Below are 27,569 nucleotides of genomic sequence, written 5' to 3'. Positions count from 1 at the left end.
CCGGTTTCCTCCAATGCTTCAAAAAAATCGTTTGGGGGTGGGGGGGGGGGTTATAAGTGAATTGGGTTTTTGGCAGCACAGGTTCGTGGGCCAGATGGGCCTGTCCAAACTAAATTAAAATTAATTTCATGATTTTGTTCTCTTCTTCCTCCTGGATTCTGTGCATAGATTTGTGGAATACAAAAGCTTAAGTAACACAACCTCACTGTTCCAAAATCAGTTTCAGCATGAGAAAGCTTTCCCTCACTTCAAAGTTAGTTCATAGCAGTTAGAAAACTCGCCACTGAATTAACAATTGAGTTCAATTTACTAAATGCTTTAAACTTTTGCCTTTTATTTATATGCTCTAATTCTGATAAAGCCGAATCATTCACCTGCTGTTAACAAGAATAGGTAGGGAATGAAATATCCTCAGCAACAAGTTTAAACGGATCATCCATTTTGCCCAGTTAAAAACATGCTTATGTCGTGCAAAGATAGAGTCATTAAAAACAACTTTCAGTAAATGATTTAATCTTTAGGCAAGCAATTGAACTATAAAACATCAAACAAGTGACTCAGAAGAGGAGGACTACCGAAGTAGTTGAGGCTGTATACAAAGTCTGTGAATACACTCCACGGCAACTGCTCGAAGCCACTGCGGTTTATCACCATCCAAAAACTTCACCAGCAAAGACAGAAATATCTCGCATTCTGTCACCTGGCAAATACAGAAGGGCAAGATTAGCAATAGCCTGATAAACTGCTTTAAAAATCCTGATGATGTATTGAGCATAATTCCTTCAAATGATGACAAATCTTTGGATTAAAATCTGCATGATGCATGTGAGAAGAATCTTGAAGGTCCAAGTTCTCAAACACTTCCTCCCCCTGCCCTTCGTCAAAATTCATTGACTATTGCAATATTTTTGAAGGTTGACCCAAGATCTATAGATAGCAAAAAGGATGTTATGATGTAATGACCAATAGGTTTCTAAATTGTTAAGAGCAGCATGGTGCTCACGGTTACATAACAAGCATGCTCTTTCGAAGGAATGCACAGTAATAGCTCATCATACAAAGCTCAAATCTACTTTTCAGATTAACAAACACCCATCTTATGGGCACCATCTACATTTGAACATTTGGGAGGCAGGTGGGATGGATTTGCCAACTACTGCAGACATCATCTGCAGGAATGGAACAGGGGCATTTCCGCACACTTTTTCTTTCCAATCCCTCCACCTTTGAAGAATGGGAGCTCGGTGAAGCTGAGCAGAGCTGGGAGCACTGATCAGACTCACTTGACCACTCAGAGTTAGCGAAGCCAACTGGCGGCCACTCTCCTGTCATAGCTGTCTCTGCAAACTGCTCCCACACACTGCTTTCGTTCATTACTACCAGTTGTGAACAGTTCTCAAGAACCATCATAAACTTGGAACTCCTCTTCAAGCCATACAGCATGGATAGACCCTTTGGCCCAACTTGTCCATGCTGACCATGTTGAAATTCTGGGCAAATCCTACGTCTGCATTTGGTCCATATCCTTAAATTTAAATTTTTCAATTAAAAAAAATTAAACATACACCCTGTTAACAGGCTATTTCAGCCAATGAGTCCTTGCAGCCCAATTTACACCCCCGTTATATTTTCAATGGTGGGAGGAAACCGGACCCCCTGGAGAAAACCCATGCAGACACTGGGAGAATGTATTAACTCCTTACAGACAGTGCGGGACTCGAAGCCTGATCTGGTCCAGATCGGTGGTGCTGTAAAGGCTAACAGTGCTGCCCCTTCTAAGCCTTCCCTGTCCATATACCTGTCCAAAAGTCTTTTGAACACCATATCCGCACCTACTACTGTAGCTTCCTCTGGCTGGTCGCTCCACATACAAGACTATTCCTTAAATCTCTCTCCTTTCATCTTAAACCAATGCCCATCTGTTTAAGAATCATCTGCCCTGAGAAGACAGCTAAGTACTTGGATCATCCATGCTCTCATGACTTTATGTACCTCAAGAGGGTAACTCCTCAGTCTCTTGCGCTCCAGGGAATAAAGATCCAGCCTTTCCAGCCTCTCCCTTTAACTCAAGCCCTCTAGTCCCACTACAAAATCCTTTTTGTTTTTCCAATCAATGCCAAACCTTTCCAATGTGAGCATGGACCAGTGTCTTGGGGATTTTTATAGCATTATGCAAACCACTTGAATGTTTGAAAATTTGAATGATTAATTCAGTAATCTCTCAATGGAAGTCAGAAATTAATAACACTATCAATGCCCATATCCTGCAATAATTATCTCTTGCGTCAATTTCTAAACATTCAAATGTTAATTCAAAACAAATCACTCCATTTACAATCTTACATTACTTCAAAAGGACAGACTCTCTAAAATATATTTCTTAGGTATCGCATGGGCACAATGGTAAATATGAATAGAGGTTTAAACAAAAACATGACTTAAAATAGGTAGGAAAAAATTTAATCACTTACCAGAAGACCATAGAAGTGTTTGATTAAAACAGACACCACTCGGAGAAGACGCATACAGATGGGAAAGTATGGTTTCTCAACAGGAGTTGGGGAAGATGGAGTATTTGTACCCTGCCTGAACTTGATATTGGGAGAAAACAGCTTGATCACTAAGGGACACACCCTTTCCTTCAGAAGGAAACTGAACTCTTGGTGCTGTAGGGGACAAAATAAAAAGAAATGTAAAATCAAACCATTCAAGGTGATTAAATCAGAACAACATCTAAGTTGCATTAGGATAGAGCAAAATCAGACTTCTCACAAATGTACAAGGAACAGACACATCAGAAGAAATTAATTCATTATTAGTGCATTAATTGCATCACAGCTTATCAAGTGACTATAGAAATTACTATAAAAGGACAAAGTTGAAAGAAAAAAATACTAATGAGCAAAAGACATTCCAGAAATATTTAGCACGAGGTAGAAAAGAAACAAAGAAAATGTCAAGAGAGGACAGGCTATAAATTCTGTTGAATTAGAAACAAAATTAAATTACAAAGTTTTAAAAAATTCCTTAATGCACCTGCAATTTATGAAATTCATGAACAAGAAAAATACTTCATGGGACATCAAAAATAATGGCGCTGCCGGAGCTGCTGTAACACTGCCATTGGTGTGGACCTGCTGAGAGTGGAGACACATGGGTACTGAGAGCTCCATACAGGCTTTAAACAGCCTCTTAAAGGAGCTGACGGTGGCTTATTTTAAAATCCTCCAACCACAGAGTCTGGGCCCAAGATGGCAGCACCTGTGATCAACAACAGCCTCGAGGGGTTGCAGTCTCTCGGGAAGCAGAGGATTGGAGCAGGCACCATAAAATAGGGAGACCACCCCACTTAAGGAGAAGCAGAGATGACGACCCTGCAGCACAGTGACCAGGGCGGTGGACCAATGAAGGGCTCTATGGCTGAAGAACACACAGGCAGCAGGGTGTTGGTGACTCGAGATGAGGTACCCACGTAGGATGCAGGCTGCTGGCGACTACAGTCAAAGGACTCACACCAGGCTGTGGAATGCTGGAGACTGACTGAAGGGGTACCAGGTATCGGAACCGTATGCAAGAGTGCACTGGAGGCTTCCTGATTGTGTCAGAGGTATGCATCTAGAGTTTGGATTGCCGATAGTTTGGACTGTTTGGCAGTGGAGGCTGCGGGAGCGCTGGAGGCGAATCCATGGACACTCAGTGACCCTGTGGGGAACTTTCTTTTGCTTCTTTTCTCTGACTGTAAGGGGCATGGGCAATTTCTGCTGATGGCAAATCTTTGTCTGCCTATGGCAGATTAAAGTAAATATCATCTCATATTACTCTTGCTTTATTACAAGTACACCCCGACTTGCAACTCCCCGATGTGCATATCTGCACATATGACCAAATTTAAAAACTAAAATAAAATTTGCTTTATTTATGCGTGTACTTACCTTGTTAGTTGGTGTCCCCAGATCCGTAGGCTGGGTGCAGCCATCTTGATTCCTGTGTGCGTGCGCGAGTCTTCAGATGGCTCATGTGCTGTGGATTCGCGTATTGGAGTTTGGTTGGTGCATGCGTGAGAGTTAAGGGCGCAAATTCACTATAGTTAGGGCGCTTAGCTCTCACGCATGCACCAACCAAACTCTAATACGCAAACCCATTGCATATGCCAAACGAAGACTCGCGTATATGCACAGAAACCAAGATGGCTGCACCCAGCCTACGGACCCTGGGACACCAATTAACAAGGTAAGTATGCAATTCCAACATACGTCCATTCCGAGATACAACCAGTAATCCAGAAGAGAATACGGACGTATTTCGGGGAGTACCTGTATATGACAGTAAAGGAATCTTGAAATAATGTCTTATTTGAACTGGTCCGAAAATCACATTAAAGAAAATGTTAAACTGTTTGACTCACTGATTAAAGAGTTTGTACCTTCAAATGAGAGCAGGATTAATTGGGAGCGAGATGAAGCATTTTTGCAGTAAATGTCTGAGAGTAAATGAGATCCCTCCCCCTGCCTCCAAAAATTTGAAACTGAAACTTCACAATGTAGATGAATAATAAAGAAAGGTTGCTATGAAAATGTAAAGTTTCAGGATAAAAGGTCACCCCTTAGAAGACGGATGAGGAGACAGTTCTTGACGCAGGTTGAAATCTACCTGTCCATCTAAGAAGGATACAGATCCTCAATTATTGAGTATGTACAAGGCGGAGATCAATAGACACAATGGTATTGTTGAAAGATAGGAAAATGAGCAGGCAAAATGCTAGGCTTGGAATCAAGCACGATCTTGTTAAGTAATGAAGCAGGCTTTGGGAGATCCATGGACCACCTCTTGTTTCTAATTGTTACATTCTTACAAGGGACAAGGAGCAAAGATTGAGCTGAAGGACATATCAATCCTGATATCAAAGATCTGGCAAATTAGATAAAGGTGGCAACAAGGCCTTTTTCTCCTCGTAACCTTAAAATCATTATTCTTTTAAAATTGTTCTTAGAAACAATATTGCTGACTCGACATGAAGACTCAATGAAAATACTGCATTAAAAATGTAATGCAAAGTCACATGAAATATATTTTAGCAAGATCCTGCATACTTAATAGAAAATCTATTTCTATAGGTATCTAATCAACCGAAAATCCATAGGGAATGTTCTATTTTTTAACATTTGTAGTTAAATTGCATATAATAAAATTTATAAATGAATGAATCAGGAAAATATCAGTTCCCTAATTATACATCATAATGGTTAATATATTTAGTCCTGGGAAAACAATGCAAGCTGGGTTAGTGTAGGTCCTTAATTGTCTTTCAATGAAGTTCTCTATTATTTCCAAAATTGACTCCCTATGGAAATCTGTTCAGATTCAATGCCATCTCATCTTGGACAGTAAATCTACCGGGAGATCTGCCCCAGACTACTGGCTGACAAATAATTCAAAAGTCTTACCAAGACAAACTTAGCTATTTATAAATGTCAAATAATTTAATTAGCCAGATAGATGTTCACTGATATTTAGAAGATCCTTTCATTTCTAGCTCCCTTGAGGTTTGGTGGTTAAATGCATTGCAGTTGCGACATTCAGATTGGGTTCAGTTCTTGAACTGATTACGGTACAGAGCACAGTGCTGAACGAACTTGTAACTTAGAGTTAGTTAGGATTTGTTAACTCAGTTTTATGTGCTGCGTCTGAGATACTTTACTTGCAGAAATACTCGTGGAAAGTCATTCAGAACGGACTCAAGCAACTCCAATCCAAATGTTCGGGTCATTTCCGTCATTCCCACTAACCAGTATGGAGCATCTGCATTTACCAACTGGCACAAGTCCTGGAAAATTAAATTAATTAAATAAATTAGCCAGCTGATGTGAAAGCGGAACTCTCGTAGTAAGTGAATAAAATGATGGACATTAATAGATTTATTATGCAAGGACTAATAGACTCTTCTGTGGTCAGTGTTATCATCTTCATTCACAGAGTCCTCAGGATATTAATGATCTCTAAAGGGTGAATACTTGAGATCTAACTGAGCAAACCAAAATGAAAGGGTTACTGATCTAAATTAACATGTGACACTGAAAATGAAACATTACCAAATGCCTTTCAGTGAAACATTTTTAAACATTGGAAGCTGATTCAATTTCTCTTCACACCACATTCAATAAAAGTTCCACAATGCGACTCCAGTTGTATTCCATGAAGAGCATTACCTGAAAGAGCATGTATGCATCTTTTGCACAGGGCCTCAGCGTACTGATCGTTCTCCTGTTGCTATTTCCTTGGATAATTGGAGGCTGATTGTCACTGTCTGAAATAAACATCCAAAGTCAAAATGCTTCGTCAGGACAGGGAAGTATTCGCACAATACTTCAGGAATTGTTCTTATGGGGATCTGAGTGGAGAAACTTTGTTCACTTTCTAATACTTCATTCAATATTTCTTTCATGAAGCAACTTGTTGATTTTTGTGAGAGTAGGAGCAGCTGTACAATATGTCATATTGGTTGAAGAAAGAATCTGATGAAGAACATGGTGGTGGTAATAAGGACGTTGGTTCTTTTCGTTGAGCTGCTGGAGAAACTCAGTGGACCAGGCACTATCCAAAGAAGGAAATGGTTTGGGTCGACACCTTGCATCTGGACAGGAGCTTCTACTTTGCTACATATTCCAGCACCTGCCATCGATGGGTCTCCTTCGCATTGAGACCCTTTTTGCCTTAAACTAATAGGCAAAGTGGTGAAAAGCACATTCTGGCAAAGATACATGGTTGAAAGTGTGGTGTTTCTCCTTGAACAACCAAGGATATAATACCTAGTTTTGGTAAAGTCAAATGAAATACAAGAACAGTTGAATTAACAATGTTCTGATTCCAGGAACAGTCGGGAGACTAATTTCCCATGCAGATATCAGATGAGAATATTAACGAGCTGGATAATACTTGCTGTCTTAGCTTAATGAGTGTATACCACTGGCAGCCAAAAACAATGCACGAGGTAGAGTTATCAATGCTAAATATTGTTAAAAGTCATGTTTTGATTTGAGAGATTAAATCATCGTAATGTTGAGATTGCTTTCCTCCCAATGAACTGTTCTAAAGTGAAAAGGAACAAATAGCACTTATTGATTTCACGGAAAGTAGAATAGCTGTGTTTAGAAACATTGATCATTTGTTTTACCACTTGAGGAATTTCAGATCAGGCACAGCATTTACTTTCAAAAAATTAAAACTAATGAACAGGGAAAGGCTCAAATACTAACGCAATTATTCCACTGTCTTTGCTACCAAACCGACACCCCATAACACAACGTTGTAAAGAAAGTTAGAACATCTATTGACATATGACTCTTTTTGCAAATGACAATTTCCAATTGTCATTTAGCTGTGGGAATTTGATCATCCATGTAATATTCTGGCCTGAAGTATTAAATATAAAATTAGGCACAACAAAACATTGTGCAGTGGAGAAATGCAATGTACAGTTTTATCAATTGATTTAGCTCAGAGCCAAGGACACTCAAAGATAGTCCAATTTACAAAGTCTTAATCTTCATGTGAGAATTCAGAGATCTTAGTTACTGAGTTGTGAAATGTTTAATGAACAAGGTTAAATCAGGTTCCCTGTTACTATTTGGAAAATGTCTTAAAATTTAATGCAGCCTTCTCTCATATCATTGGTATATAAATTATACAAACAGCTCAATAAGTGAAGTTTACAGTCAGTGCAATCACAGCAGAAATATTGGAATATAACAAAAGATGTAGAATCAAAAGAAAAATCTGGGAAACCAGAATAATCTTTAACTGCAAAATGTGAAGCAGCTACGTGTTGCAGGAATAAGTTTGAAAGGAAGACTACCAATTACATATAATCAATAGAAATAAAAATCTTGGCAATAGACATTTCACTGCAGTAAAGTGAAAACTTGCAAGTATTACTGACATTTATCTCATGATAATTTCAGATAAATGAGGATAACTGAAACAATCAGAAATCTTCATTTATCCAAATTTTTTTTTTCAGAGCTGAACTGACCTTACAGGTTGTAAAAAAATTCACTTGACATAAAATTAGAACGACAATTGTCCTCGTTTCAGGTAACTCCCTCCTCTTTCTCTTTCCATTTTTTTCTTTACCTTCCCCTATTGATTTTCCTCTCCAACTCTCTCTCTCAAACTGTGTGCCACTGTCTCCCAGTCACTCGTGGTCAGAAAGATCCTTTGTCCTGGCGTCATCAAGGACAGAGGCCTCCCAGCAGGAGCAGTTCCTCAGGCTCCGTGGCGTTCCCTCCCCTTTCTCCTCAGCACACCAGAGCTCCTAACGCTGAACTCTCCTCCCCTCAACCTACTACCGCACACACACACCGGACTCCCCAGTATGCATGAGGTAGGCTTAGGGGAGAATTCGGAGTCAGGACTCGGGTGTCAGAAGCTCTGGTGACTGGGGAGACAGGAGCCAACCAACTTGCTAGTGAGTGTTCCACTGGCCTGGAAAGCTTCTCTGGGGATCAGCAGCAATGGTTGGGAGGTTTCGGTGATTGGCAGTGAGTGGCAGCGTTGTGGCCAGCAATTTTTTGGGAAGAATTAAACATTTTTTTAATGCTTAAAAAGCTTTCCCTTGTTTGTTGTTGTTTAAACATTCATACAAGTGATTGTCTGTTGCTGCCGGGCTGTTTTTAAAAAAATGACCAGTTCTCCGAAAAAAACATTTATCTGACATAGTCCTGACCATTTCAGGTAATCAGAGTTGTTCAGTAGTTAGTTCATGGATCAATTTTGAAACCTCTCCTTGTTGAATTTAGCTATGCAATTAGAATTTATTTATAATCAAATTATATATATATATATATATATTTTACAGGAAAACAATATTAAGTTTCTTGGGATAAAATATATATTTCATTTTCCTCCACATGGCCTGAAGTGGAAGGCCACATTCCTAAATTTAAGACGCTACATAATTAACTCAAGTCAATTATTTTCTCCACATCCAACAGTGAGTAACCACTCATCATCATTTAATGGAAAGGCAAAATGACATACCGGAGCATCACTCACTATAATAGGGTTAATACCGAAAACTGGAAGGCAACAGCAATTAAAAATAATTGGATATCCTCAGATCTTTGACAACTAAATCAATAGCTTGCTGAAGTTTTCACTAAATATTTTTGCACATTCTCTTGGGGTCTGTAATTTCTAAATGTCAAAAGCCCCATTTTATATGTATAGGCTCATTAATTATGCTGAATGAAAAAAGCATGGGATTCAACATGAACACGCCCTTATTATTGGAAATTCTCTGGACAAGGTAACTTCCTAAAGGTTATTTCAATTATATCCATGTGTAAATTCAAGAAACTTTCACTGTAATGTTTAGATTAAAGTTAGTCTTTCCCAAATCCTAGATATTATCTAAAGATTCGGGTCTTTACAAACTGACCTCATTGGAGTGACATAAAAAATTAAACACAGAAAACCTGAAAATTAACCAGGTTACGGTGATGCAACTTAAAGAAAGTAGAACTTAGTCAGAGAACTGTACATCATCGTATGCCTTTGAACCAGGGATCTACGTTGACCCTCATACCTATCTATACTAATTCTACTTGACTAATTCTCTTTGGTCTGCTCATTCAAGAACCTGTCCAGATGTCTCTTGAACGTTGTTAATGTTCCAGCCCCCACCACCTTCTCTGGCAGCTAATTGCAGATATCACATACTCTGTGAAAAACTTAACCAGATTCCCTTAAAACCTCTTCCCTCTCACCTTGAACATATACTCTTTAGTTTTAGACACCCTAACCATTGGAAAACAATCCTGATTTAACTTCTCAAAATGCATCTCTTCAAACTTTAATTTTATATTTAATTTTAATGATTCTGCACAGTAAAAGGCCATTCCTGCCCATGGAATTCATGCCACCAAATTATCCTACCAACCCTGCACCTTTTTGGAGAGTGGGAGGAAACCAGAGAAAACTCATGCAGGGCATGGGGAGAAAATACAAACTCCTTACAGACAGCGCCAGATTCAAACCCGAGTCACTGATGCCGCCTAGAACTTATCCGAGTTAAATTCCATCTGCCATTCCCTTGCCCACTTTCCCAAATGATCAATTTCCTGTGGTAACCTTAGATTCCATCACCATCCAATACACAATCAACTCTGATGTCATCTGCAAACCTATGGTCTACATTCTCATCCAATTAATTTATTTAACTGGACGACCCAGTACTGATCCCTGCAGTAAAACCCAGGCTTCCAATCTGAAAATCCCTCCACCACCACCAAGCTAATTTTGTGTTCAATTGGCCAGCTCACGCTGGGTCCATTGTATTCTAATCTTCCAAACCAACCATACGAGAGTTTGTCAAAGACCTTGCTGAAGTTCATATGGACAACCTGTTCTTATCAATCCTCCTGTCTCCTCTTCAAAAATCTTGATCAAATTTATGAGACATGATTTTCCATACAGAATCAAGCCGACAATACCTCAACAGTCCTTATCTTTGCAATTCTGTTTCCCAAAATCCCTTCAAAAAACTTTCCACCCCTGATACAAGGCTCACTGGCCTGTTGTTCTCTGGCTTATCCCCATTGTCTTTCTTTAACAATGGGGCAACATTAGCTCACCTGTGGCTAATGATGCTACAAAAATCTCTGTGTCCTATTGCAGGGTTTTGATCCAAAATATCCACAATTTCCCCACAGATTCTGCTTGATCTACTGAGTTCCTCTAGCAGTTTGGTGGTTTTGCTCCATATTCCAGGCTTTGCAGTCTCTTGTGTCTTACAAAACTCTCTGCCAGGGCCCCAGCGATCTTCTCCCTTGCTTCCCATCACATCCTAGGATATAATTGACCAGCATCTGGAGATTTATCCATCTTTATACATTCCAAGCCTTCCAACACCTCCTCCTTTGTTGATGCTCTCCAGGCTTCCCCTAAACCCACTCACTTCCATATCATAGATGACAAATATGAATTTAATACCTCACCCATAGGGTACCACGTTGATTCTTAAGGGAACCCGTTTTCTTCCTTTATTCCTAATATAATCTCATGAACTTCTATCCAATGGTGCAAAATATCCAATGACTATGGCATCAAAAGATCATATCTGCTGTGGGTTTTTCCCAAAAAAACTATAAAAAAATTCAAAATTCATGTATGGTCTGAAAAGTTTAGCACCAAAGTTTACCAATAGAATTTCATTTTGGAATGGTTCAATTTAATTTGGGTAGTGACGTTAAAATTCTTTATTTATGGTCTGTGCTATTTGTTCTTCTCCAGCAACATCATTGGAAACATGCGGCTAATCACGGTATTCTCATACATATTGGGAAAATGTAGCAGACCATTTGGTAATCACGCCTTAGAGGCATGAAGAGTTCCATTTGATTAAATGTTCACCATGTCCATCGTCATATCCAAACAGAGTATTCTTCCTGCGAGATACTTTCTTGTTTAATTTTTTTTTCTGTGAGGAACCAATACTTGTAAAAAATTATTTATTTAAAAAAATGTAGACCTGCAGCACAGTAATAGCTCCTTTCAGCCCACGAGTCCGTAACACTCAATTACACCCAATTGATTTACAACCCTCTGGTACACTTTTTTTGAACAGTGGGAGGAAATCAGAGCCCTTGGAGGAAACCCACGCAGATACGGGGAGAACATGCAAACTCCTTACAGACAGCGCGAGATTCAAACCCTGGTTCTGCTGCTGTAATAGCATTGTGCTAACTGCTACACTAACTGTGCCACCCCACAGTTGCAATGGGGAGCTATAATTCATGAATATGTTAATCAAACTGAGAAGAGCTGGAGAGATCCAGCAGGTCAGGCAGCATCGTGGAGAGAAATGGGCAGTTGATGTTTCTTGAAAGAGAGTCCAACCTGAAACACTGTCCATTCTTTCCACAGATGCTGCCTGACCCAGAGTCCCTCCAGCTTCTCATTGTGTGCTCAAGATCTGTTGTTTCCTGTCTGTGTCAATATGTTGACTGACCTTTGTGTTGCTTATCTTCAGAATCCATTCTCTCAAAAACCACAGTGACCACTTGGCGCACAGTTGCAGCTGCTGTATTATTGGTGATATTGTCTTTGGTAAAATGTAGCCGAAAGCAGAGGACAATTGCCTGAAAGAAATTGCAAAAGCTAATTTCACTGAGTTTTAAGGAAATATACAAAAGCTATTGCAATTGAGATTCAAAAACCAACGTTCAAATTTATGTACATGGCATTTCAAAATATTCATTATTAATAAAACAACATCTAAAGGCATTTTAGAGGATATAATTTTGAAAATTTGTATCAAATTTATATGAATGGGATTAATTTGAAAATTTGAACAGCATTGTGTAGATTATATAAAATAAGCAGATTTCTATTTTGTGAAAAGCAAATGAACTATCAAGTCTGTTCCTTCTAACACAAATGTTGCCTGATCTCCTGAATAATTCCAGCTTCTGTTTTAATATCTAGGGAGACAGTTTTTTTTTTACACACAGAGAGTTGTGGGTGCTTAGAATGCCTGGCCTGGGATGGTGGTGGAGGCTAAATATTAGGGGCATTTAAAAAACTCTTAGACACATGGATGAAAGAGAAATAGAGGATTATGAGGTAAGGGAGGGTTTTGTTTTTTTTGTACGAATATAGAGGGCAGCACAACATTGAGGGCTGAAGGACCTCTATTGGGCTATTTCTATTTCTAGTTTCTATCTGTGAATGGACGCACTAACTGTTTAGGTCTTGGAATTAATGTATTTGTTTGAGAAAAAGCATTAAAAAAGAACTGTCTGTGCCAATAGGCTGACCAACTGCAACTAGAATAAAAGGATTATTAAAGCTGGAAGTTTGAAAAAATAAGGAGAAAATGCTGGTAAGAGTCGGTTTTTATTAACGAAACAGCACTGGAATATCTAAAGTGTCATTGCACTAAATTTTGGATAAAGACAAATTTCTCACGTACATTTTCATCATTTGATATTAAAATTATTAATAATTAGGTTGATTAAAAAGAATAAATTTAGGAGGCTAAGATGATGATTATACAAATAGTCCAAATGAAACAAATGACTAAAAGTGGGTAATGAAAATGTAGGCACTGTTGCCGGAAGAGGAATATAACATTTGCTACTAGCCAAACTAATTTTGCTCTCTTATTTTAAATATATCAATGGCCCAAATTTATCAGATTGGAGGCTCCGGTTAATGTGCCAATTTGTTTGAAACTAAACACAATCTGCTCGAGGAACTCAGTGGGCCAAACAACATCAATGGGAGAAAAAGAAAGACTGACTTTAAGCCAAAATCCTTGAGTAAAGAAGCCAGAGTAAAGAGGACAAGGTGGGAAGGGCAGGGCAGGAGCCCATTTCTCATCATGTCCTCTTCAGACTGGCTTCCTTACTACATTTAACCAGTCTTGATAAAAGGTTTTGGTTTGAAACATCAACCATTCTTTTTTCCCCCCACTGAAGCTGCTTGACCCTCAAAGCTCCTCCAGCAGATTGTGTTTCACTTCAGATTCCTGCATCTGCAGTCTACTCTGTGTCTTTAATGTATTTGAAATCGCAGTCTTTTCATCTGACCATATATAAAGGGTATGCAGCCAAAATTGAACGTGAGGTTTAGTTCATATCAAATTACATTACACCCAATATGGGGGTCCTAGTAATTGAAACCAAACTACTTCATTGGCACCAACCTCCCTTGCCTTATGGACAATGAAAACACATTTAAAAAAAAACATTAATAAATTAATTGTATCCATATTCTATTTTAGTTAAATTTCCAAGCTAATGTTTAGCCTAAGCTTTCAATAACCCACAAACCAGTGAACTTTGAAAGGATGTTAAAAGCAATTTTGCCTTGCAAGGTTAAAATTCATGACTACATTTGAAGTTAGAACTTATTTTATGAAAACGCTCTCCATTTTTAAAAGAAACAATGTGAAAAGAACACGAATTTGAATCTGGACTGAACCTGGATAGAGCTAAAAATGTGTGCACAAGGCAAGGAGAAAATTATTTGGCTACCAATTATCAGTATAACCTCAGGCAAAACAGAACCTCATGCTCTTGAAAATGTTTACGTAGGCACTGGAATGGCAAATTATTAGTAGAAATTCCTCAATCACCACAACTGGCCAATAATGAGCCAAGTAAACACAATGCTGGAGAAACTTAGAAGGTAAAACAGTGTCTAACCCAGCGGCTCCCTTTTTCCTCCCACTCCCATCCCATTTTAAGTAACCCTATGCCATGGGTGCTCGTGATTAGTAAGGGATTGCTTAAGGTGATACGTGAGTGGGAAGGGAAGGTTGAGAATCACTGCTCTAGACCCAATTGTTACTGAAATATCTTGCTTGAGAAAAATTGTCATTGGCCCATTTCCTTTGGAGTTATGAAACCGTGCACATAACGAGTCAATTAGATACGATTAAAACAGCGGTTTTCAAACTTTTTTTCCCACCCACATACCACCTGAAGCAATCCCTTTCTCATCACAGAGCACAGATAGCATAGGGAATACTTAAAGAGGTATGTGAGTGAAAAGAAAAAGATTGAGAACCACTGGTGTACTTTATAGAGCAAAGACAAAGATACATAACCAATGGCCTGTAAACGGTTATATGGTTATATTTCAGGCTTGAGCCCTTCAACAAGGTGTGAGCAAAATGTAGGAAGGTGCTTGAACAAAATGTCTTGGGGATGGGGGGAGGCAGGGAAGGAGCACAATAGGTGGACAAGAGAGGGAGGGCACAGTAAAGTTTATTGTCATCTGATTGCACAAGAACCACCCGACAAAAAAGTGTTTTCCAGTCCTCAGTGCAAAACCTGCAGACACACAACCAGATATACAGACAAACAATACGCAAGCAGGACAAGTATCAATTTCTACAAATAAATAAATATTGTTTTGTGAAATATTGGATGGTCAGTATGAACAGTTCCTTTGGTCATTCAGCATTCTCACTGCCTGTGGGAAGAAGATGTTCGTTAGCCTGGTGTTGTTGGCTCAGATACTCCTATATCTCTTTCTCGATGGGAGTGGCTGAAAGATGCTGTGTGCAGGGTGGAAGGGGTCCTCAATGATTTTGCATGCAAAGGCCCTGGTAGATCACATCGATGGAGGGGAGAAGTGATCCTCTCTGCCACTTTTATAGCCCTGTGAATAGACCTCTGATCCATTTCTCTGCAGCAACTGTACCACACTGTAATGCAGCCGGCCAGGACACTCTCAATAGAGCTCCTAAAGAAAAGATACAAATGCTGGAGAAGCTCAGCAGGTCAAACAGGGTCCTTTATGTAGCAAAGTAGGAGAAAATGCTGGCAGATGTCTGAACAAAAGAATGTTTTTATTTGGACATTTGCCGACATTTTCTCTTTGATGAAGGACTCAAGTCCGAAACATCAGTTCTGTATCTTTACCTTTGCTGTATAAACCCCCTCCATAAATCTTCGTCCGCGAAGCCAAGCCAAAGAAAGAATAAAAGGACACTGTTTGCTGTTTCTCCAGCAATTTGTTTTTTTCTTCAACCACGATGTTTATAGAATTTTGTGTTTTGCACTTGAGCTCCTATAGAAGGTTGACATACTGGTGGCTGGCAACCTTGCCTGCTTCAGTCTTCTCAGGAAGTGCTGTTGCGTCTTCCTGACAAGTGAGGAGATGGTGTATGTCTCGACAAATCGCTACTTAAGTGAACTCCAAGGTGGGGGGGGGGTTGGAGGGCAAATGGCCAGATTGGGGGCAGGGTGGGGAAGGGGGTCAAATCAGGCACCATTTAAGGCTGAAAAACCCCTTGCAAGCACTTTCATTTCACAGTGTTGAGCCAACAACGACACAGGTAGAGATCACATGGAGCTATTTTCAGTTTTGAATGGATTGGCACTCTCCCAAGCATTACATCAGCTGTAATCAAGTCACAAAGATACAAAGGCTCATTATTTAATCATTACTCTGCAACAATTTTGACAAGAGGTCAAAGTTAAAAAATCATCAAAAAGCAACAGGTGAGATTAGAAAAAATATTTTATCGTAACATCACTTAAAACAACTTTTCTTTTCAAATCGCTTAAGGATGCACCAATTTCTAATAACCAGGAGAAAAAGAAAACCAAGTAGCCACATCGCAAGATGCAAAAAAAAAACTGGTAAAATGCCACGCCTTTCCTTTTGCAAATGGGTCAACAAATTCTGAAGCATGAAACAATGTTCACAGGCAAAGAGTTTAGAATCTTCACTCATACTCGGTCATCATAAATAATTCTTCTTTCCCTTCAAAAATGTTATTCTCTGTCTCAATGCACTGGGTGCGACAATCTAATATGAAAACAAAAATGTTACCCAAGATTCTCATATTGATATGGTAACAATAATTGCCTCATTTTAATTTTCATACAATGCAATTTCTTTGCTTAAGCTTATGAAATGGAAAGATTCGTATCAGTGGAAATATAAAAGGTTACAATAAAAAGATATTAATTTCTCAAGATGATGCGCAATAAAATAATTTTAAGATTACACCTTAATCACATAATATTACAAGATATGAAACACCGACCTTCTCTTGGTGGGATGAAGTTTCTTTATCTCACCTTAGCGAGGGAATCGTCATGAACCACAGTGTTTGTGGTCAAGAGGACCAGGACTGTTTGGAGAAGCTTGAGTTCTTCCAGGCCATTTTCCATCAACTGCCACAGCATGTTAATGATATTTCCAGCTGCAGCCTATCAAAAATACACCAACCAGAGAGTGAAAAGCTGTATTCTGTTGTACGGCAAAACACAGAGCTCGGATTTAGAATGGAGGTAGAATCCAAGAACATGAAGGAATGGAAAAGTTTCCATTGCAATTTTAATTTTTACCATTTTATTGCAAATTAATACATAATTTACATGAAATTATGTTAACAGAGTGAATGTGGTCTGCAAAATAAAGTTAAAATTGGAAATTAGAAACATACTGGTAAATGCAAGAAATTCTAGTCAGATCATGTTACATCTGGAGGCTTTATATTGGTGCAGTTCAGGAGAGAGACTACAATCTAAGGTCTATGCACAAGATTGGAGAGCCAGGGGATCGTTGTTCAAAAGGGCTGAAAAATGACTTGACAGGTTATTGATTAATAGGTTCAAAAAGGTGGACAGATGTCAATTAAAATTAGTGGAAGTAGGAAAGATTCATTTTGAAAGAAATCAACATGGGAGAAAGAAATGGTTAAGTATTGAAGTGTTGTAAAGTGAGTGAAAACTGGCATGATGCATTAACAATAGTGGGCCTGATGCAATGTCTATTTTATGCAATTTGCCAGTTTGAATTAAAGACTTTTCATGTCTTTAAGGGGCAGTGCAGTTCGTGTAGCAGTTATTGTAATGTTGTTACAGCAATAGCGACTGGGGTTCGAATCCAGTGTTGACTGCAAAGAGTGCGCACATTTCCCCCGTGTTTGTGTGGATTTCCTCCAGGTGCTCCGGTTTCCTCCCACCCTTCAAAATGTACCATGGTTGTAGGTCAGTTGGGTGTAATTAAGTGGCATGGGTTCATGGGCCAAAAGGAAAATTTTATTTATAAACAATAATGAATCATACAATCAAAATACAATCCAATACATAATGTTTTATCCCTTATAACACCCCACCCCACTTCTAAACTACCTCAAAAGAAAAGAAGAAAAAGAGGAAGAAATCGACAACAATGCCATTCAATCATTTGCCATGGATTGGGACCGCACCACGGCAGGAAAAAAATTAATGATCTAGTTGCATATATTCCATACACGGGCTCCAAGTTTTAATAAAAAGAATAATTATTTTGTAAATTGTATGCTATTTTCTCCAAGGAAGTAAATCTCATCTCCACATGCCATCGTTGAATACTCAATTTAGTCTCATTTTTCCATGTAATTGCAAGACATTTCTTAGCCACTGCTAAAGCTAGTCTTAAAAAAGCAATTTGAAAACATGTCTAAAATGTTTAAAAAATTTTTAAGAACGATGGAAGAAAATTCTGTCTTAAATATTTATAAATATTATACATGTAGGCGCTCCAAACCTTTGCCATAAAATGCAGTAACAAATTTTTATGAACATCAGACAATCTCTAAAGTGAATTTTCTACATACCTCTGAAACTACTTCATGAGACATGAGCCTCTGAATAGCTGACAGGCATAACTGTGCAATTTTGGGTTCCTTGGTGCCACATCCCATGAGCAACGGCTGGACAACCTCAGAGCTACTTTCCTTCAGGGCTGGTAATGGAATTGTTCAAAATTAGTGTAACTCTAAGATGCAATTTATTAAGCTTTTCATATTAGCATTAATTTTGAGTTGGACAGACTACTCAGATCCAACTACATTCATCAGAAGTGCCAAAGTAAAAAAAAAGTTAAAAAAAAAAAAAAAAAAAAGAAGTGCCAAAGTAAAGATGCAGAATTGAAACATATAGTAGGCAGGAGCTCACTTTCATAGCATTCTCTTTCAAAATCCAACTCTCATAACAGACACAAGGGAACAGTGGACGTGTCAACTTCAATTCCTGCAGTTCAGAGTGGATGTGTGCATGTGTGAATTTTTCCAGTGGTTCTGCTCAGTGATGTTCTTTCAGATTTTAGTTATGTTGGAAAAACTTGGGTGCCTTCAGATTATCACAATAACATTTCAGTTAAGAGCTGCATCAACTTTTGGCCCTGAAGTTAACAATGCAATATCTTCACTTTGAGGATACATGTAACATTTAACCAATACCTATCAGAACCTCAAGGTCACTCTGCTGACCGTTACATTCAGAAAGAAGGTGGATTGGTCAGGATCTGTATTAGCATTTTGAAAGCCACGCGTGACCTTGGTGAATGAAATTGCAAATTCTGTCCAAGTAACAAACTGCTGGTGAAGAATGAACAAAGAGTAGCTGGAGGGACTCAGCATGTCAGGCAACATCCATGTAGGTTCCAATTCTCAGTTTTAACCAGTTCATTTCCCTGCCCCCCACCCCCACCCCACTCCCAGTAGTTTCTTCATCTACCTGCCTCTCCATCTCAACCACTTTCTTCTGTCTGATACCCTATCACCTCAATACCTCTTGACCCAATCCCAGCCTCCCTGCTTGTTTTTTTCTCCCATCTATTGGATATTACCCCTTCCCACTTCAGTGTCACTATAAGGTCTCAACCCGAAATGTCGACGGACCAGTTCTACCCATGGATGCTGCCTGACCCACCCAGCTTCTCTCTATTCATTCAAGTTTCACCAATGTTTACTGAGTTTCACCAGTGGGAAAAAAATTCCAAGGATAAGGTTTTCAGTAGTTTTCCTTCATATCTGAAAATTTCAGTTGGATAAGGAAGAGGTAGTCTGTCTTAAATAGTGGAACTACAGCAGCCAATTTCACACTCCACTGGGACACCTGGAACATATCTTTCACTTTTCAATGTGGTTCCAATGGTTCTGCTAGAAGCAATGCTGCAAAGGAAATGAGGTATTAAATTGCCCATGATCAGTGAAATAACTGTTCCTAAGAGAAAGGCAATTGCAATACAACGTCTAGGTGCTCCTATTATACAGTTCTTCTTGTTCTCCAGGTGGTCTATTTGAAAGTGCACTTAGGCATTGAGCAAATATAAGAATTGGATCAGTTATTTTTTGCTAATTATATCCACCAATAGGAGTTTAAAATAAGCCTGTAAAAAGTGGTCTTCATTGCATTGCTTTGTTTTTGAAGTGGCAACAACAGCTCTCAGTTTTCTTTTTTTTTCTTTTTTTTAAATTTTTTATTTTTCACACCATATATCACATTAGCCATGATATACACTTTTTCTTTTTCACACATATACAGTGACTTTTTCTCCCCCCCCTCCCTCCTCCCAAGCCACACCCCACCCCCCCCTCATCCATTTTAGGTATACAATCTAGGTTGCATTAAGCCAGTCAGACAATGTTGTCATTCAACAAAAATACACCAGAAATTCTACTGAGTCCATTCCCATTCTTTTCTTTCCTTCTCCTTCCATCAACTTAGGTAATGTTTGTCCCCGGTAGGTTTTCGCTATTGTATTTAATGTAAGGCTCCCATACTTGTTTGAATATTTCAATATTATTTCTTAAACTATATGTTATTTTTTCTAATGGAATACAGTTCCCCTTCCTATGCATCTGCAGACACCTGGATAACCTGATGACTGCCCTTGAAAGTTGCGCTGACTCAGCAGCTAAAGGTACATCAGCACATATTCAATGCCTTGAATCATCCTCTCCTTTCTATCTGCAGAATGATCAGCCTTCATCATTGCATGGCTCCAGAAACTGAGTGGTAGAAGAAAGATTCCAGACCAACATTGATGTTGCATCGAATGGAGAGGGGGAGCAAATTTAAATTCCTGGGAGTCACCATCTCGGAGGATCTTTCCTGAACTCAACATACCAATGGCACCATGCAAGAAAGCACGACAGCGCCTCTACTTCCTCAGGAGTTTGGAATGACATCAGAAACACACCAACAAATTTCTATAGATGTGTGTTGACCAGCTACATCAAGGTCTGGTATGGGGGCACCAATACCCCTGTGCAGGAAGCCCTGCAAAAGGTAGTGGACACAGCCCAGGACATCACAGGCAAAACCCTCCCACCATTGAGAATATCTGCAGGGAACGCTGCCATCAGAGTGCAATCATCAAGGATCCACATCACACAGATGCCACCATCAGGAAAGAGGCATAGGTCCCATCAAGCTCAGGAAAAGCTCCACCTTCAGACTCCTCAACAATAAACTCAATCAGAGATTCATTAAAGGACTCTTACATTTGCACTTTATTGATTTTATTTTTCTCACTGTATTGCAAAGACACTTTTTTTACATTTCTTTATTTGCTTACATGTATACGTAACTTCTCGAATACAGTTTTTTGCACTACCAATCAGGGGCGTAGCCAGATTCGAATATTAGGGGGAGTGAGCACATAAAAAAAGGTGCCACAACACATACCAGATGGTGAGTCAGTAGTTGAATGGCGGGCTGCACTGATTTTTCAGCGGTGTCGGACTGGAGCAAGGTGCAATTACAATTGTACAGATTTCAACATTTCTTTTTCCAATGAAGGGATCCAACCTGAAACATCCACTGCCTATTTCTTCCCATGCATTCTGCGTGGCATGCCAGGTCCAGCACGTTGTATATTGCTTCAACAATCCTTATCACATAAAACATACTCAAGGATAGATCTCTTCCTGTTGTCAGCCCACATCCAAGGGAGAGTTAGAAAAACGGAATATAAAGCTAGATTGTTATCAGATCACTCACCCCTGTTATTAGCAATAGAGCTGGAGGACATCCCACCGAGAACATATGGATGGAGATTAAACTCCATGCTACTTAAAAGACAGGATTTTAGAGAATTCATTGAGCGACAAATTAAAATGTACTTTGAAATAAATACGGAATCAGTGAAAGATAAATTTATACTATGGGATGCAATGAAAGCGTTTATCAGAGGGCAGATAATAAGTTATGTAACTAAGATGAAGAAGGACTACAATCAGGAAATAGAACAGCTGGAAAAGGAAATAGCAAGTACAGAAAAAGAATTAGCAATAAGGGAAGATACAACAAAAAGAAGAGAATTGGCGGACAAAAAAATAAAATACAAAGCACTACAAATGTACAAGGTGGAGAAGAACATAATGAAGACAAAACAGAAGTATTATGAGCTAGGAGAAAAAATGAACAAAATACTAGCTTGGCAGTTTGAAACAGAACAAACTAATGGCATTGGCATCAAGGAAAAAGGACAAACAAATGACATATAACCCAACGGAGATCAATGAAAACTTCAAGGAATTCTACAAGCAATTATATCGAACTGAGAATGAAGGGAAAGAAGACAAAATAGATGAATTTCTAGCTAAAATTGAACTACCGAAATTGCAAGAAGAGGAGCAAAACAAATTAATAAAATCATTTGAAATAGAGGAAATACAGGATATATTAAAAAAACTACTGAACAATAAAACGCCGGGAGAGGACGGACTCCCAATAGAATTCTATAAGACATTTAAAGACTTATTAATTCCTCCTCTCCTGGAAGTAATGAACCAGATTGAAGAAACACAAAACATGCCAGATTCATGCAAAACAGCAATAACTACAGTAATATCAAAGACGGGGAAAGATCCACTAACACCAGCATCGTATAGACCAATATTTCTACTCAACACAGATTATCAGATAATAGCTAAACTATTAGCAAACAGATTGGCCGACTGTGTACCAAAAATAGTAAAACTAGATCAAACTGGATTTATTAAGAAAAGACGAACAACGGACAATATCTGTAAGTTCATTAACTTAATCCATGCAGTACAAGGAAACAAGACGCCAACAGTGGCAGTTGCCTTAGACGCAGAGAAAGCCTTTGACAGAGTAGTACAGAGGTTCAACCTACCAAAGAAATATATTAATTGGATTAAAGCATTATATAAGGGACCATTGGCAAAGGTGACAGTAAATGGATATATATCAAACCAATTTAAATTAAGCAGGTCAACTAGGCAGGGATGTCCACTATCTGCCTCACTGTTCGCGTTAGCTATAGAACCATTGGCAGAACTGATAAGAACAGAAAATAAAATAAGAGGGATAAAAATAAAAGAGAAGGAATATAAAATCAGTCTATTTGCAGATGACATCATAGTTTACTTAACAGAACCAGAATTATCAATAAAAGAATTACATAAGAAATTGAAGGAATATGGAGAAGTATCGGGGTACAAGATCAAAGCAAATAAAAGTGAAGCGATGCCAATGAATAATGCGGATTTCACAAAGTTTAAGAAAGAATCACCATTTAAATGGCAAACACAAGCAATCCGATACCTAGGTATTCAACTAGATAATAATCTAGGGCATCAACTAGATAATAATCTAGGGCATCTATACAAATTAAACTATCAGCCATTAATGAAGAAATTACAAGATGACTTAGAACAATGGAAATATTTACCACTAACACTGATAGGGAGGGTAAATTGCATTAAAATGAATATCTTCCCAAGGATACAATACCTATTTCAATCGTAACCAATTCACCTAACAGAGAAATTCCTCAAGGAGCTAAAGAAAATAATAAGGAAATTCTTATAGAAAGGGGGGAAATCGAGGATAGCACTAGATAAATTAACAGAATGGTACAAACAAGGGGGCTTACAGCTACCAAACTTAAAAAAATTATTCTAGAGCAGCACAATTAAGATATCTATCAGATTTTCATCAAACAAGGGAAAAACCAGATTGGACCAGATTAGAGCTCGATAAAATAGGGGAGAAGGTACCTGAACATATACTATATAAGTGGGATGAAAAGCTGGTGCAACATGGGAATTCACCAGTACTGCACCATCTGTTCAACATTTGGAAGAATATTCATGTAGAAAGGAAAAAAAACAAATTATCAACTACCAAAATTAATATAAATGTAAATTCAACTAATCCCCTTCACAATAGATAACCTTTCCTTTAGAGAATGGGAGGGAAAAGGGATCAAAATAGAAAATTGTTTTTCGGGAAATAAATTATTATCTTTTGAACAAATGAAGTGCAAATATGGTATAACTCATGGTACACTGTTTGCATACCACCAACTGAAAACCTACTTGAAGGACAAATTGGGAAGCAGACTGAGATTACCAGAAGGAAGCAGTTTTGAACATGTGATTACAGACACAATGATAATTAAAAGATTTATAATAGACAATAGACAATAGGAGCTGGAGTAGGCCCTTCGGCCCGTCGAGCCAGCACTGCCATTTTACAGATCATGGCTGATCACTACTATCAGTACCCCTTTCCAGCCTTATCCCCATAACCCTTAACTCCTTTGCCCACTAGAGTCTTATCTAACTCTCTTTTGAACACAATCAGCGAATCTGCCTCTACCACCCTCTGTGGCAGAGCATTCCACAGATTCACACTTCTCTGGGTAAAAAAATGTTTTCTCATCTCCGTCCTAAAGGGCCTACCATGTATTCTTAAACCATGCCCTCTAGTCCTCGTCTCCCCCATCATTGGGAACAAGTAATCTGACTTCACCCTGTCTATCCCCCTGATGATTTTGTATACCTCAATCATGTCCCCCCTCATCCTTCTAAACTCCATCGGATACAAGTCCAGTTTTTCTAGCCTTTCAGCATATGTCAACCCCGCCATCCCTGGAACTAACCTTGTAAATCTGCGCTGCACACCCTCTATAGCTAGTATGTCCTTCCTCAAGTTTGGAGACCAGAACTGGACGCAATACTCCAGGTGGGGTCTCACCAGGGCCCTGTACAACTGCAGAAGGGTGTCTCTGTTCCTATATTCCAATCCCCTCTTTATGAAAGCCAACATGCCATTTGCCTTCTTCACAGCTTTCTGAACCTGCATATTAGCCTTCAGTGACCGGTGAATGAGTACACCCAGATTCATTTGCACCTCCCCACTCCCTAGCTTGTCTCCATTTAAATAATACTCAGCTTTCCTATTATTGCCCTCAAAATGGATAACCTCACATTTGCTCACATTGAACGTCATCATGTAACAAACATGTACATCAAACTGCAAGAGAAAGAGAATGAGGAAATAAGCTGTAAACCCAAACAAAAGTGGGAACAAGATCTAAACATAAAGATAAAGAATGAAACATGGGAAAAGCTATGCTCCGGAACTATGAGAAATACAATAAACATGAGGTTACGCATGATACAATATAATTGGTTACACAGGCTATACACCACACCCCAAAAGTTAAATAAATGGGACCAAACAGTATCAGATAGATGTTTTCGCTGTAAGGAGGAAACGGGAACAACAGTACATGCAATTTGGGCATGTGAGAAAGTGGAAAAGTTTTGGGAAGATCTAAATCAGGTATTAAATAAAATCACAAAAAGTAACATACCAAAAAATCCAGAGATCTTTCTTCTAAGTAATATAAGAAGTAAAGAACTTGGCCTCGATTTGGATGGAGCACAAAAAAGATTTATTATGATAGCCTTAGCTGTAGCAAAAAAATGTATTATGTCAACCTGGAAATCAGAAGAGAGCCTGAGAATACAGCAATGGTACATAGAAATGAATAAATGTATTCCATTGGAAAAAATAACATATAATTTAAGAAATAACATCACAGTATTTGAACAAATTTGGGAACCGTACATGGAACACAACAGAGAAGTCCTAGCGTGGACCTCTACCGCCTAAAATGACAGAATGAGAAGACGAAATGAACTGACCCAGTGTGTAAAAGTAGATGACACAATTTTCTTGTTTATTTTCATTGTGTGATGACATTGTTTAATGGGTTTAATGTATCATGTATGTTGAACATTGAGTGGGTGGGGAGGGGGGTGGGAAGGGAGGAGGGAAAAAGGGGAGAAAATGACACTGTGTATATTCAAGAGGGAAATGTGTGTATTTTGGTCAATATGGTCCATAGTGAGAAAAACACAAAATTTTTTAAAAAATCAATCCTTATCATGTTACTTGAGCTACATGGAGGCAAAGAAGAAAACCTGCACATGCCGGGGTCGAGTATAATTCACAAAAGTCCAGCACTTTTGTGTACTACTTCAACTAAACACAATCTGCTGGAGGAACTCAGAGGGTTGATTATTCAATCTGATGCTGCTTCATCCACCAGCAGATTGTGTTTAGCTTCAGATTCCTGCATCTGCAGTCTCTGACGTCATCCAGACGAAAAGTTGTCTTAACATCAAATTAATTGAACATTGTAGGGCATTACCACATTTGGTGGTTCAATTCTACATTTACAATGAATTTTTCGTGACAGTTTAACAAAAATTCCCAAAACCTTGGGCCTGCGCTTGACTACCGGTTTTATATGCATGCGATGAATAAATGTAAGATTAAAGCAAACACATTCCCTATAAATATTCTTACCAGAAAACAATGCATGTCAAGTAATCATTAATATGTTAAAAATGCTTAACAAATTCTCACCTACCTGCCAAAATATCTGTATTTCGAGCTGCTATAGTTTTAACCTTCACAATTCCTGATTCAGCAGCCTGGTAAAAATCAGATGAAACAGAAACTTTACAAATAGATAATATTTTCAGACAGTCCATGTATAGTAAAAAAAAAACCTCTGGTACCCGGTATCTCTGGGGATTAGTAGATGCCAGATAAGTGAATTTTCTGGTTGCTTGAGATTGCGTGTTACAGGCTCGGTGAACTAACATGAGGCACGCCAATTTTTAACCCTTTTATTTACCTATTTAATTTCCATAATTTTTTTTTGCTGGTTGCTTGAATTCCAGATAACAGGCGTTCTACTGTATCTTGTGTTACAATATTCCTACCAGTAGTTTTGAACACATTCCTAACTATCAGGTCATTGACACTTAATGACTCCAACATCCCAAGGGCTGAGAAAGATGATGTTCGTGGGAAGAGCGAAGCAAAATCTGGCGTACCCACTAAATATCTTGTTATGGTGGCACTCTTACACTTTGATGCTTTTGTGATGAGAGGTTAATAATTTGATGAGTCTATAAAAAATTGTGACTATTTTTCCAAATCAAGTTTATAATCTCTGCTTCACACACAAAACTTTACACGAATGTGGTCTTTCTTTTGCAAACATTCTAAGAACAGTTAAAGGCAATCATCTCTACTTTTACATCATAAGAACACATTTACCATGCAGTTGCAAGATACCTGAGTCTTTTAGCAAAGGAATAATTAAATAATACCTATTTATCCACGCTATAATTGACAAATAATCAAGCTAAGGTTTTTTTTTACACACAGGATGGATTTAAGACGAGATATCAGGGGTGGGAATGATGCTGTTAGGAGAAAAGAGTGGAATTGTCAAAACTTTACGATCAGTCTCTTCAGAAATTGAATTTTGCGTAATCCATTTGAATTAATCCCATCTGAAGAAAATTTATTAGAGTATTAGAATAATTGTGTTTTAAAATGCTTTGCTCATGGTTTTAATTGAGAATTGCAAAAGTTGTGTCCTGAATGGATGCTTGATAATGATAAGGAAATTAATTATCTGCTTGTGTCACAATTAGTTTTGGAAGTCAAGGCTAAATTCAAACTGAGAGTTCAAACACATATGCAAAACGACAATCTTGATCTCGATAGAGGATCTCAACTGGAAACAATGACTAACCACTTCAACCCATAGATATGATGATAAGGAATTTATTCCTTATCATCAAAAGATCTCATTTGCTGCACCAAAACAGGTACTTACATTAAAAAAAATTACATACATAAATGCTGCCTGACCCGTTGAGCTCCTTCAGCGTCACCTTGTATGCCAACTCATCATCGCTAGGTTGTGTAGAATACTGTTTCCTTGTTCTCTGTCCCAGGCATCACCTCAGCTCTTTCCCAATATGATATGTTGAAAAAAATTATCTACAGAGTCTTGTGCAGAGTGTGCATAATTACTCCAAGGTACAATTACTAAATGGCAAATTTAAAAAAAAGACCTCACACCTCCAGTTTCAACTAGCGAGATTAGATCAACTATGCAGAAAGTTTTAATCCCAAGTGAAAAGA

At 38.5% G+C, this 27,569-nt stretch overlaps 1 protein-coding gene across 6 annotated transcripts in view; it reads right to left on the bottom strand.

Moving 5' to 3' along the window:
- The window catches only part of mon2 (MON2 homolog, regulator of endosome-to-Golgi trafficking), a 107,597-nt gene that overhangs the window by 64,790 nt on the left and 15,238 nt on the right, over positions 1-27,569 (bottom strand). For 4 of the 6 annotated variants that reach the window (XM_069904196.1, XM_069904190.1, XM_069904191.1 and 1 more), the window contains exons 2-9: positions 25,993-26,056; positions 18,125-18,252; positions 16,599-16,730; positions 12,008-12,137; positions 6,207-6,304; positions 5,699-5,824; positions 2,472-2,666; positions 576-700 (exon numbers count right to left, since the gene is read on the bottom strand). In XM_069904196.1, coding sequence (XP_069760297.1) covers positions 576-700; positions 2,472-2,666; positions 5,699-5,824; positions 6,207-6,304; positions 12,008-12,137; positions 16,599-16,730; positions 18,125-18,252; positions 25,993-26,056 — 998 coding nt within the window. Of the gene's footprint in view, positions 1-575; positions 701-2,471; positions 2,667-5,698; positions 5,825-6,206; positions 6,305-12,007; positions 12,138-16,564; positions 16,731-18,124; positions 18,253-25,992; positions 26,057-27,569 lie in introns of those variants that run through there. The other 2 variants (XM_069904193.1, XM_069904192.1) reach the window with 2 other exon arrangements.

Source organism: Narcine bancroftii, chromosome 11 (assembly GCF_036971445.1).
Source record: "Narcine bancroftii isolate sNarBan1 chromosome 11, sNarBan1.hap1, whole genome shotgun sequence".
Taxonomy (NCBI): domain Eukaryota; kingdom Metazoa; phylum Chordata; class Chondrichthyes; order Torpediniformes; family Narcinidae; genus Narcine; species Narcine bancroftii.
Note: the sequence above shows the minus strand (reverse complement) of the source record. Positions and strands in the feature narration are given on the sequence as shown.